This window comes from Thunnus albacares, chromosome 12 (assembly GCF_914725855.1).
Source record: "Thunnus albacares chromosome 12, fThuAlb1.1, whole genome shotgun sequence".
Taxonomy (NCBI): Eukaryota; Metazoa; Chordata; class Actinopteri; order Scombriformes; family Scombridae; genus Thunnus; species Thunnus albacares.
In genome coordinates, this window is record NC_058117.1 from 31,246,062 (window position 1) to 31,259,848 (window position 13,787).

At 40.0% G+C, this 13,787-nt stretch overlaps 1 protein-coding gene across 3 annotated transcripts; it reads left to right on the top strand.

Annotated features, from left to right (window-relative positions):
* Positions 1-8,817: 8,817 nt before the first annotated feature.
* Positions 8,818-12,531, top strand: LOC122994458 (transcriptional regulator Myc-like). Of its 3 annotated transcripts, none has more exons than XM_044369159.1 (3): positions 8,818-9,089; positions 10,462-11,113; positions 11,356-12,531. In XM_044369159.1, exons 2-3 carry the CDS (start codon positions 10,471-10,473, stop codon positions 11,931-11,933), a joined length of 1,221 nt encoding a protein of 406 aa, XP_044225094.1. In that variant the 5' UTR covers positions 8,818-9,089; positions 10,462-10,470; the 3' UTR covers positions 11,934-12,531. The 3 variants fall into 3 exon arrangements, with proteins under 3 accessions (XP_044225094.1, XP_044225091.1, XP_044225093.1); XM_044369156.1 differs by having other exon boundaries at positions 8,819-9,089; positions 11,350-12,531; XM_044369158.1 differs by having other exon boundaries at positions 8,819-9,089; positions 11,353-12,531.
* Positions 12,532-13,787: the final 1,256 nt, after the last annotated feature.

Below are 13,787 nucleotides of genomic sequence, written 5' to 3' on the forward strand. Positions count from 1 at the left end.
TCTAACACGTCAGTCCAAAATCTCCCACATGAGGGTTGAGATCTGGTGACTGTGAGGGTCATAGCATATGATTCACATCATTTTCATACTCATCAAACCATTCAGTGACCATAGCAGTGACTCTTCCCTCTAAGGGAACAAGTGGACCCAACTCATGCCAGCAAAATGCCCCCCACAGCATAACAGAGCCACCAGACCCCCTCACTGTAGGGGTCAAGCATTCAGACCTGGACCAGTTTTTCCTTTAATTTGTCACCTGTCTGTATACTCAAAAGCACATTTACACACACATTCTTTCTGTAGCTAACATACAAAGTTTAATCTTTACTGAAAATGTTTAGGTAACATGTCGAACAACAGGACACAAACATGTAATTTTACTTAAAAGTATTAGTAGTTTTTGCCTTTGTTAAATTGATGGCATTAATAAAGTTCAAAATTATCTCAAAATTGTTTGATTTTGTACCTTAGAGTGCTGAATTTACCCCATCCCCATGCTCATTTTACCCATACCTTTGGGTAAGTTGTGCCAAAGAACTAACTTTTTTTGATGGGTTGTTGTTCTAAAACCATAATAATTAGATAACTTGATTTAGTTTCCTCGGGTACACAACAACCTGAGGTATATATAGTAACTATTATTTGAAACAAATACACTTTTACTTTGCAGTAAAATCATCAAATGTAAAAAAAAGTGGCTCATGTTACCCCGTTCTCCCCTATGTGGGTTACTCTACAGGTGCACCTAATCAATGATCCAGGGCTTGAATACCCATGAAGGCAATTACTAGCAGATCAAGTCATTACAAACACATTAGGATGATATAATTCCATAACATCAGCATATTCACATACTCATACTGACATATATACATACAAATGTTAGCTTTTACACTGGGAATGGAACCCACCAGTACAGAAAGTCAATAAGATTGAGTCACAGAAAACAGGTCATATCTAATTCTTCATTCAAGTCACCATGTTGTAACATTTTAAGGTAGAAGATATATCTGCATACACATAGAAGTAAAATTTGATCCATATTCACACCACGACGATTAGGAATCATCAATGTTACAGATGCCAAAATCGAAAATAGAATGATTTCCATCTGCAAAGTGTACGGATCAACTCAGCAGATTTTAGCACTTTTATGTTCATTGATTCTAAATCTAAGTTGTCTCCTTGTTTTTCCAACATATTGGATGCCACATTTGGTACATGCAAGAAGGTAGATAACAGCACTAGAGATGCATGTGACCAATTTTTTAATTTTGTACTCTTTTTGTGTTGACCTTTTTACAATTAGGACATGCAGCACAATTTCAAAAGGGAAAACACGGCGGCATCGTCCAAACATCCCTGGCAGACGGATTTGTTGTCTGTGTGTGGGTGTACCAGAGTGTTCCGAACATCCTTTGCTCTAGAAAAAGAGAAAAGTGGAAGTGAGTTAAAGATCTCTTTGCCAGTGTCATCAACAGATAAAATGTTCCAGTGTTTTTTCACAATATTGCATATCTCACACCCAAGTGGTGAACAGGTAGTATTAAATACACAAGAGAATGTTTTCTGCTTTTTGGGTTTACTTTTGGTAAATAATTAATTTCTGTTTTTCTCACAAGCCTTTGCAAATGCCAGATCCAAGAAGAGTTTGTGAGCTTCTATTTGGAAATCATCATCCCTTGTGCAGATGCGTCTACCCTAAGAATCTGACTACAGGGCGGACCTTTTCTGAGAGGGATACAATGATAGCTTGAGTAGTGTAAAAGATTGACTTCTGTCTGAGGGTTTGGTGAAGAGCGTGGTGTAAATGTATCTCCCATTATAGATTACCCATGTGTAACTTGTAACTTTGTGACTGTCACATTTTATATTGAATTCAATTGAATCATTACAGTTGTTGAGATACTGTGAAAAAGCCTGGAGATCACAGTTAGAACCATTCCAAATCAGAAATATGTCGTCAATATCAATATTGTTTCCAAAACATAATGCATTGTGAGAATGGATTATTATTGTACACATATTAGTGTTCAAACCAACACATAAAAAGGTTTGCATAGCAGTGCCGTGTGTCTGGAGGAAGAAATCTTCACCATAAAGAAAGTAATTTTTTGTCAAAACAATTTCATATCAACCAGGAAATTAGTTGGAGTAATCTTCTCTGGCCTGACTTCAAGAAAAATCCTCAGAGCACAAACCTGATGAGTGTGGAATATTGGTATAAAGGCTGGCGACATCCATAGTGGGCAGGAGAAGATCACCACTGTGGTATGTCACTTCAGGGAGTTGAGTTATGAAGTGCCCAGAGTCTTTTAGAAATGATGGGAGCTTTCAACTAATGGTCTGATGTGATGAGCAACAAAATTAGATAAAGGTTAAGTAAGAGAACCAATGAACTATTGAGTATTGGTTCACTTACTGAACCTTTCTCGAGACCTACCTTCCCCTCTCCCCTCCTTTCTCTCTCAATCCAATGAATTGAATTGAAATAATTAAAGCCTTCGTCAAGGCTTTAATTAGCAGTATTTGGTTCTCACTAGTTAACTAGGGAGGTAAATAGGTGCTTGACTAGTTAACATGTCAGAGCTTTTGCAGCTCACTAGTTAACTAAGACTTTCAGCATTGCTAGTTCTGTCCAGGGGGCCACTAGTGCATCAAAAAGCGGACTAGTTGGGACTTTGGTGCTACTAGTGCAGCGCTCTGGGTCACTAGAAAGGCTTCTGTTGGAACTTGTTGGACAAAATTGCCACTAGTTGCTGAAAAAGCATAACTAGTAAGAGTTTCTGTTCAACTAGTACAACAAAATGCTGAACTAGTGCGACCAAATGTCCAACTGGTGCTTACAAAGGCCGAAACCAGTGGAGGATACTGACATTTGATATCAAGGATATGGAATAAATGCTCACATGGCTTTCCATACTACTACTACTAATACTACTACTATTACTGCTGCTACTAAAAAGTGCAGCATTTCCCTCTGAAATGAAGTGTAGTAGAAGTTAAAAGTAACTTGAAATTTGAAATACTCAAGTAAAGTAAAAGTACCTCCAATTTGTACTGAAATACAGTACTTGAGTAAATGTGTTGACTTTCCAATGGTGGAGGAAGTTGGAATTGGAAAATTTGAGTTTTTTTATCTCTTCTGGCATGACTGTTTATTGAAATACCAGCGTGCTCTATCTGCTGCAAAAACAACATATTTCTCTTGTTTAATCAGTAATAATAAACACAATCCTAGATTTCTCTTTGACACTGTAGCTAAACTTATAAGCATCCGTCTATTAGCTGCTCACCTGTCATGGCTCGTGAGTTTCTAGACTTTTTCTGCAAGAAGGTTGATAAGATTAAACAAAATTAGTTCCTCAACTCCACTCTATTGAGTCCTTTAAATCTAAATTCAAAACTCATCTTTGTGCCTTAACTTAAAACAAGTCGCCTTTAATTGAATACTTCATGACCTTGTAGCCTACTGACGGATCGGTTTCTGTCTCAATGAATTTAGTAAGTGTTGTCCTGCTGATGAGATTATTGATTATTGCAGCTGTTCTTATAACCATTTGTGGGGGTGGGCGTGGTCGGTGTTCAGCTACAGGAGAGAGAGGTGTGGAGATGGCTCAGGGGAGCAGTGCCAGGTGAGTTGATTTGCACAGCTGGTGCTTGTTAACTAATTGTACTCTCCCTTTCAAATGCAGTGGCGTGCTGGGCCTCAGATGACTGCTGCACACCACAAAGACAGACAGGCTGTCTGTCAGGGTTGTTTGGCAAGGGCCAAAACTATTATTTGGTGAGACTGAGGGACTCCAGAGACTCAACCGCATGTGCCAGAAGAAGCCAGGCAACAGCAGGCACATGGTGGCTTTAATGTTGTAGGATAAAGTCCCTGCATGTTTCGAATGCAGACAGCACAAGCCTCAAACAACAGACCAGCTCTTTCTTCTACACCCAAGGAATGCTGGTCCATAAAGTGAGAGCCAGAACCAGACCCCCCCCCCTGCCATCTCCTGCATAGTCACCAAACCAGACCACTGACCCAAACCATCTTTGATCTTTCAAGCTACAAGAGCCAGCAAGATAGGAAGACCAATTCGCACCCCTGTGTGAATTGAGAGCACCATTTTGATAAACAACCCCCACCTAAGAGCCAATCACACACAGAGACAAACTGGCACCAAACTTTAATCCCACTGTGAATTTTGATTCAGGACTTGAGTGACCAACCCAAGAACTGATCACTGGGCAAACCGGCACAAGACATGCTGCACTATATGCCATGCCCATTTGCACGCGCACACACACCCTCAAATGACATGGACCCCTGCTGTTTGCAGTCAGATCAAGAAGAACAAAGGACTGTAAAACTCATGGACTTACAAATGTAGTTTTGGATCTTGTGTAAGGATAATTGTTGTTGTATGTCAGTATGTGTGTCTATCATAGTACGTGTTGTTATGTACTTTAGTTTGACTTTTATTACATTGCCTTTAAGCCAGGACATGTACCATTAACATAATTCCATCATCCATGATAACACTATCATGTTTAGTACCACTCTGCTTGTTTCACTGTCAGAATGCTAAAGCTACTATCCAAATTGCAAAATTAGGAATCATGCAATTGTTAAATTGTAAATACTTTGTTTAATGGAGTAACCATATTCAGGAACTGTACTCGCCTGTCCTTGGACAGGGGGCGACTGACTCTGCTCCCCCAGAACCCTGCAACCCCTGGGATTGGCCAGGATGCACCTTCTGGGCGGGCAGACTGAAACTTTAAAACAGTGTCTTATCTGAGACTCTTGGCCCCTTTTTTTAGACTGTTGGCTGCTGTTTGCTGTTTTTAAGCCTTTTTAGGCAGCTGTTCTTAGGCTGCTCTTTAAGGCTGCTTGATGCCGGTTGCTGGTTCTTCTTGCTTTCTGCCATGCCGGTGAAAAGCTTGCAGTTTGCTAGTCTGAAGATGTGACTCAGAGCATCTTCTGAATCTGGAGTCACGAGTTGAGGATCAAACCTAGGAGAGCATGAGAGCACAAACCAGGAGCTGTCTCCCAATGGGAACTTTTCAAGTCTGGACTGGCCTACTCACTCAGATCCAGACTCCAGCTCCTCACCCCCGCACATCGGACTCCATTCTCCACAAGAAGCCGTCCCAGGGTGCAAGCAAGTATTCGTACAAAACCTCCATCAACTTGCTTAAACCCTGGTGCTTTCATGATTTGTAATTTCAATTGGCAATTCTGACCTAAGCTGTTGTACCGTTGATTTGAATCGCTGCTTCTCAGGCTACAGTCATCTCATCTGTTTAGCAGGTTTCTCCTACCAGCTACACAATAGATAACTCTATATCATGCATTCAACTCATTCACTAGCCATAGCCTTGTGTGCCAGTTACCCTTTCCCTCTTGTGTCTTGTTTGTAAAATGTTGTAGTGTTTAGTACTTGTAGCTGTAGCATTAGTAATAAATGTGCATGTAACTGAAGTGGACTTGATTGTGTTTTCTTGTGCTTGCATCTCAGTCACTTCACCTTAAAAGACCTATACCCTTGCAGAATTGTAATTAGGATTAATAACAATCATAATTCTAATAGACCTCTCTTGTGTGTCCAACAAGGAGGACTATTTCCCTATTAATATACATACTCTAATATGAGTTATGTCACTGGCTGAATAATTTCATGTTGGAGTTGTGCACAATAATAATTCATAATTCCCCCCATAAAATCATAAAAATATTTGAATGCACAAATTCCTCCAATGTTTATATTGAAGTATGTGCATGCAGCAGAGAATAAAAGGAGTTCTCTGTAACTGATCTGTCGTCTTGGTGTTATATGCCGAGTGAACTCACGGTAGCAGCTAGACTTGCCACACCATTTCATCGCTCTAACCTCCTGTATGTTTGTTCTAAAGGCATGAGAGCTCCTCTCTTTTCTCTCTTCTTTCTTCCTGTCCTCTCTTGTCTCTCAGGCATCTCTTGCTGGACCAGCACCTATCCTGAACCCCCTCTGCTTCCCTGGCTGTTGCTGCCGTTTTCTGAGGTTTTGGATCTGGTTCCTCATCCTGCAGGAGTTCAGCCTCACCTCATATCTCTCTCTCTCTCTCTCTCTGAATGACGTCTTCATCTTTCTCTCTCTCCTGTGTGAATAATAAGTTTTCTTGTCTCTTCTCTCGTGTATGTGATGGTGTGATGTGAGTCTCCTCTGTGTGCATGTGTGATCTGTCCTCCTGTCAGGTCTCCATGTTGATGGAGGTCATGTGGCTCAGGTCTTATTCTGTTCTGGTGGCACCTGGCTGCTCTTTGTCCTCTTCATCACATTCTTCATATATTTTTTTAAATCTTGTCATCCTGTTTGTCCACGTTGTATTTCTGTAATTTGTCTTTCTTGTTCTATTCTATACACACAACATCTATTTCCTGCTTGTCTGTCCTGGAAGAGGGATCCTCCTCTGTCGCTCTTCCTGAGGTTTCTTCCATCTTTTCCCCTGTTAAAGGAGTTTTAGGGTGTTTTTTCTTCTTCAAATCGAAGGTCTAAGGACAGAGGATGTATTGCTGTACAGACTGTAAATGATTTGTGATACTGGGCTATATAAATAAAATTGACTTGACTTTTACTTAAAAGTAGCAACACGACAATCTAAAAATACTCAATTACAAGTAAAAGACCTGCATTTAAAATCCTGTGAAAGTAGAGAACTATTATCAACCAAATTGACTTTTGTTTTGCAGAAAATCATCCCCTGTGGCAGATATATTATTATAAATGACATCATCAGATTATTAATAGTGAAGCATCAGTGTTAGAGCAGCATGTTACTGTTGTAGCTGCTGGAGGTGGAGCTAGTTTCAACTACTTTATATACAGTTAGCTAGTTTAGTCCAGTGGTTTCCAACCTAGGGGTTGGGCCCCTCCCCTTAGAAACCATGTGAAATGTTTACAGGAGAAATCCTCTTCTGGTGGAAACAATATTTGAAGCATAACAAGGAGACACAACTGCACACTATTTTTTTCTAAGGGATCTCAAGCCATAACAGCTGGGAACCACTGGTTTAATCTTTGACAATGAAGCGTACCTTATTATCTTATATGTAATTTCATCTATAATTTTAATCTGAAAAGTAACTAATGACTAAAGTTGTCAAATAAATGCAATGGAGTAGAACTATCAGGTCTCATAAAATGGAAATACTCAAGTACAATTATCTCAAAATTGTCCAGTACTTGAGCAGATGTACTTATTTTCCATCACATCACTATTTTTTACTTTTACTACTACTACTACTAGTGCTGCTGCATGGTATTATAGTATTCCTGTTGTTTGAAGCAGTGTGTTGTCGCAGCCACCAGAGGGCAGCAGTGTAAAGGTTTTATTCTCAACAGTAACATCATTACAACACAAAGCATTTCTTATTAATGTTGCACATGTCATTATTTGACTCAAATTCAACGTGCTTTACATTAAAATGTAAACAGCAACAAGTAACATGTACAGAAAAAATTAACAAATAACACACAAGAAAATGCACAACTGAAGAGAGAAGAACAAAAAAACAAGAATGACTGTAGACTGAAGCAGTGAGTCGTTGCAGTCAGCAGAGAGCAGCAGTGTGAAGGTTTTACATCTGACAGCAGCAGAACAGAACTCAAAGGTTTATTTGTCACATAAGATACTTAAATAATGCAGTGTGTCGCGCTCCTGTGCTAAAAGACCTGTGTGGAAAAATAGAAATTGAGAGGAAAAATAAGAATTAGGATAGAAAAATAAATGTAAAGGATGAAAAACCAATAAAATAATTATAAATATATGTTTACAAAAAAGAAAAAAAGTCAAATGTATAAATGCGAATATGCAAACAAGGTCGAGGACAAACAGGTCAGAGTTCACCATCCTGATGGCTTCACTATTGGTCATTCATTAATGTCATTGTTTTAATGTATTTGTGTCATAGTTTATTTATTTTAGGTAATATCTGAGCATATCTCTTCATTTTTTCTTTCCTTTTAGACTTTTTTAAAACATAAATATATATAAATTGTAAGAATGCAAAACATATGCAGTGTAAACAACTTGATCTTTAATTTGTGCATTCTTGCAATAAATATATATTTCTTTCTTTTAAATCAATTCACTTCAACTACAGCTTTAAAATGACCAAAATGATCCTGATAAAGACTTTAAAAAGTAAAAAACAAGATGAATAGATTCATCAATTAGCTTTATTTTCAGGTCTTCTGCATTGATATGGGTTTCTGTTATTTTGTCCACCTCTTACAGACAGACACACACACAGACACACACATAGCAGGGTGGTGGACAGAATAAGAGGGAATAGAAAAAAATAGATTTTCACTTATATTTTCATTTATAGCAGCTTTATTTTTTGGTCCAAAGTTTGCAGAGATTTTATTTTATTTTAGTTTTTATTCATTTATTGTCTTTTTTCTGATTTTATTTGAGTTTGTTTTGTTATTTTCTTGTATCTCGTTTATTTATGTTGTTTGTTTTTATTTATTTATTTTCCATGATTTAATCTCTTGAATGAGACCTGATTTACCGGAACTCGCTGCCTCTGCATCATTTACAGTCATCTGACCTCACTACGCTGAATAGTTTGATTACTCATCCGCGGAGTAAAATAGTTCCTATATCCAGGGCGTCTTATACCTCCGTTTGAACGCGTCATCATTTATAAACTTAACACTTTCTAACAAAACAGGTGCCGGAGTCATTTTTTAAGTTGCCTCAAACACGCTCATGGTTCGTTTTTGTTAACTACGTAGCTTACAATTGGCGCGAAAAAATTGCTGTGTGTGCGGATGAAGACGAAATGAGGCACGAGCTGGAGTATTAAATGTCTGTGAGGCAGCTGGCTGCGGTGAATCACGCTTAGACTACACCGCGGAGCGTCACGGGCTGATTGACTGACCGACGTTATTGATTATTGATTGAAAGAGGAGGTATTCTTCACAGACGTGCTCCGGTGGATAAAAACCCCTGTCTGAAGATTTAATTTATATCCACTGACACACTTTGGATTTTTGCTAATTTATTTTCACATCGGTTCTGTCAAGTTTACTCTGGGAGTCATAACGGTGAGTTTAAATAGCAGTTAACGGTTGTTATAATCAATACTTTGTTTTCTTCTGTTAGGCCAAAACTTATCGTTAAATCCATCTAGAAAATATACCGGATTTACCCCTAAATTTAGTCTTTACCATAGTTACAAACTGAACTAACGGTGGTGAGATGAAGAGGGGAGCGGTCGGGGAGTTTATTAACCTTTTACATGCTTTCACTGTTTTGTTTTGTTTGTTTGTTTTTTCACAAGAACCTCCTGGTGTGTTTCTATATGCCGGATTGTAGAGTTTCCTCTTCTGATAATGAATATTTGTATTTAAGTTCTATTTCATGCTGTCAGCCTTCAATGATAAACTAAAGAAACTTAAACTTAACTTTCTTGAATGAAGTTTTGTGTGACTGCTGTACTGCTGTATTTACGTTGGAGTAATATTAATGTGGTGTTAATCTCCCCTGTTATTCATGTGTCTTTGTGCATGTTTGATCTTCTATCTGATCTGACTGTTTTAATTATACCTGGAAGTTTTTCTAAATGTTAGTTATGAAAGTCTCCATCATATTGAACACCAAGCAGCGACAGAGACGCTCATTAACAGATTTCACATTTTCTTTTTTTTTAATTAGTGACGTTTTTGTACTTTTTAACACGCCGAATTGAAGAATGTTCTCTACTGATAAAGAGTTTTGGTATTTCATTCATATTTTGTGGTGTTAACCTTTAACCATGAACGAAATAATACTAAACTAATAGCATCTTGAATGAAGTTTTGTGTTACTGCTCTACTGCCGAGAAGTTTTACTGTCAGAACTTTAAAGCTTATTAAGTTCATGTCCACTTCTTCTTCCATGGTGCTCAGATGTGAATTTAACATACTCTATGTTTGTGTCACTGGGTGGGTACCTTCTAATACTCATACAGGAACTTGGACTGTGACAGCTGTGTGGTATCCCCCCTGTATGCAAATTCTCAGTCCAGTATTTGTTGAATTTCAAAATTCTCAGTCTCTGTTATAATGATTTATGTTTTCAGCGTTGAAATGAATCTTGACTAAAGGGTTTAAAACCACAGAATATCATAGTTTTTAGAGGTTAATTGTGAAATTAGCTGAGACATTTAGGTTCATTCCTAGTGACTGTCAGGGGTGGATTTAATGATTTGGGGGCCCCAGACAAACAGTTGCTTTATTTTCACCCTTTCTCTAACTGGGAATGTTGGTTTTGCCAGTGGTAGGAGATGTATTCAAAACTTTATACTTAAATTTACACTTCAAAGTGGAGCTTGTTGAACATTTTTCAAATAAAATTAGAGTATCAACTAAAGAAGGGCTCATTACGGTCCTGTCTGGTAAAACTTGCAGTCTAACCTAATGTTTTGTTCCTCCACAGGCAGCCATAATGCCGCCGGTCTTACCCATGTCCACCATGAACTACGATTACGACTACGACACAGTCCAGCCCTGCTTTTTCCTGCACGGCGAGGAGGAGGACTTCTACCCTCCTCCACGCAGCCAGCTCCTGCCAGGCCCCAGCGAGGACATCTGGAAGAAGTTCGAGCTGCTGCCGACGCCTCCTCTGTCACCCAGCCGCAGACCGTCTCTGTCTGACGTCCCGCTGTCCGCCGCCGAACACCTGGAGGCTGTGTCCGACCTGCTGGGCGAGGAATGCAACCCCTCTGCGGCCTTCCTGCAGTCCTTCATCATCCAAGACTGCATGTGGAGCAGCAGCTTCGCCGCCGCCACCAAGCTGGAGAAGGCGGTGTCTGAGAGGCTGGCGTCGCTGCGAGCCCGCCGGGAGTCCTCCAACAACAACAACAACAACAACGACACAGACAGCACAGGTGATCAGCAGGTGGGCGTCCCCCAGGGGAACACAGAGTACCTGCAAGACTTCCCCGCAGTGGTGACTGACTGCATCGACCCCTCCGTGGTGTTCCCGTACTCTGCGCTGAGCGAGAAGAGCCGCGATGCAGCAGCAGCGGAGGTGGGATCAGAAGTGTGTCTCGACTCACCGCCACTCAGCAGCAGCGACAGTGAATCAGGTGGGTTATAAGACGTCAGTTGTATCACTCAGCACTTAAAGGGTTAGTCAAGACTTATTTTAGTAGATATAAAGTGTTAATTAGTGAGCTTTCGAGGATCTGGATGGTCAATATCGACAGATTCAGGCCCGCTGACTCCGCGTGTTTGTATTCTTCATACTAAAGTGAATAAGCTCATTTCCCAAAATGTTGAAGCAATCCATTAAACCAGAATGTTCTCCTTTTTATTCCCCCAGAAGAAGAAGAAGAAGAGCAGTGTGAGGAGGAGGAGGAGGAAGAGGAGGAGGAGGAGGAGGAGGATGAAGAGATCGACGTGGTGACAGTGGACAGGAGAAAGTTGTCGCGGCGGTGTGACGTGCGCAGCAGACCGGACGCCTCCCCGCTGGTCCTGAAGCGCTCTCACATCAACATGCACCAACACAACTACGCCGCCCAGCAGCCCTCAGCGACCCACGAACAGCCTGCTGGGAAACGGGTAAAGTCGGAGGGCGCCTGCGCGGCGCTGAGGCAGAGCAGCAGCCGCAAGTGCTGGAGCCCGGCGTCAGACGGCGACGACAGCGACGACAAACGCAGGACTCACAACGTGCTGGAGAGGCAGCGCAGGAACGAGCTCAGGATGAGCTTCCTGTCGCTGAGGGACCAGATCCCGGCGGTGGCTAACAACGAGAAGGCGGCTAAGGTGGTGATCCTGAAAAAGGCCACAGAGTTCATCGTGGAGATCCAAGAGGACGAGAAGAGGCTGCGAGCGATGAAGGACGAGCTGAGGAAGAGGAGCAGAGAGCTGAAACACAGACTGGAGCAGCTGAGGACTTTACATTAACCATTGATTAGTTTTTTAGATATTAATATTGTCAAGTTTTCATGTCTGAAACAGAATTCAGAACATCGAGGCTGCAACAAACATCTCTTATGAATAATTATGAATTATTTGGTTTATTAAGTATCAGAAATAATAACTAATATAACCTTAAATGCAGCACAGTCCGCTTTGTTTAACGCTGCCTGTTCAAAACAGAGACTTGAAGAACTACAAGGACCATAATTCACTGAGCTGGCGGCTGGTCTGTAATCAGTGAAGGTTTCTGTTTGTTTGTTTGTATTTATTTTATTTTAATTGACAACTTCTGCACATTTATAGTTGTCTTTTTAATTTAAGATAGTTGTGTTGTTTTTTTTTTAATGTTTTACTGATTAGGAAAAAATACTTCTGACTGTCAGAGCTTTAACGCCCAGCTGATGATGAAGATTAATAACTTAATATTATTTTTCTCTTTATTTAATCAGTAATTACTATCTCAAGCATGGATTTGTTATTCTATTATTTTATTTCATTTTTCAAATACTTTTTATATTTTTATATTTTCCTCCTGCATCAGACGCTTTGCAGACTCTTCGAATTAAAAATGGTGTCAATGTTTCAAGGTGTATGAACTTTTTTCCTCTCCAAACAAAAGATAAACCCTTAACCTGCAACTTTTAACAAAATGCGAGGTGGTATCTTATATTAAAACAACCTTCTAACGACTCCAAAGACCCCCACAAAAGGTCAGAGGTCACAGATAATCTGGATTTGAGTGGACTGTAGAAAGACGGCTGCATATAGTGAAACAAAAAGAAGCCCGTAGTGTAGTGACAGTTTCACCCTCCTAGAATATATTCATATATTTCACACGTTGAACAAAAGTCACTGAGCTGAGTTTCTAAACTGGTTCTGGACTCTCCGATTACTCAACGCTGTAGTTTTGTGATCCCTGAACCTGGCAAACAAACTCAGAACAGACTCACAGTAACAAGGTGAAAGTTCATCTTTAGTCAGTCAAACACACATATTCAGCTTTATTTAACATCACATTAAGAAAGTCAAAGGTCACGGACATATAGTGGGCTGATAAAAAACTATTAAGACCAGTGGTTCCAGAAAATCTAGATTCTCTTACATTAAAACTCTTTTATCTTGTTTTCTCTGTGAAAAACTGTTTAGTTTTTACTTCTTCAGGTCGTAAAAGTTATTGAAAACATGCCTGAGAGGGAAAAATCTCTCATCATCACTTTACAAACTTTTCTGCATCTCTAGTAGAAAGAAAAGTTCTGACTTTACTGTGAGAAAAGAATCACTGAGAAGGTCTGAACTGGACCGAATCATCACCAAATAAAGACAAACTCCTGATGAGTCACAGTGACATTCTGCTGAGTCATGCAGAGACCATGCAGATCCTCCACCAGGGTCCCAGGAGGAGTGAGGAGCAAAGAGTGAGGGGTTTCCTGTTTATGCTGCCACCACATTTCACAAAAAAATTCACAGTTAATGTTTAACGTTAATGTTCGGGTCATGTTTTTAATTTTTTCTGCCGTTTTTTTCTGCCATTGAGTAAAATCTTATTTTCTAAACAAAAAACAGTGAAAATCTGTTTCGGTGACTCACAGATCGTAGACTGTAAAGTTAGTGGCTGAAAAAAACAGAACAGGAAAAGAGAAACAAATGGTCTCAGAGCATCAAGCATTCGTCTCTCAGAGTTGGTTTGGACAGTAATGGACTCTCAGGTGTCCACATAGAGACAATAATGGACTCCCCACTCCCCATGGGTCCCCACATGGAGACATAATCAAAAGCCAGGTGTGCACCAAGGAGACAATAATGGACTCTTGGATGTCATAATGTGCTCCAAGGTGTCCA

Bases quoted from the DNA above. Each gene is read 5' to 3' on its own strand.
- LOC122994458 (XM_044369156.1), top strand. From the start codon at position 10,471: ATGCCGCCGGTCTTACCCATGTCCACCATGAACTACGATTACGACTAC. The intron at 11,114-11,349 runs GTGGGTTATAAG...TTATTCCCCCAG, and splicing joins CAGCAGCGACAGTGAATCAG to AAGAAGAAGAAGAAGAGCAG.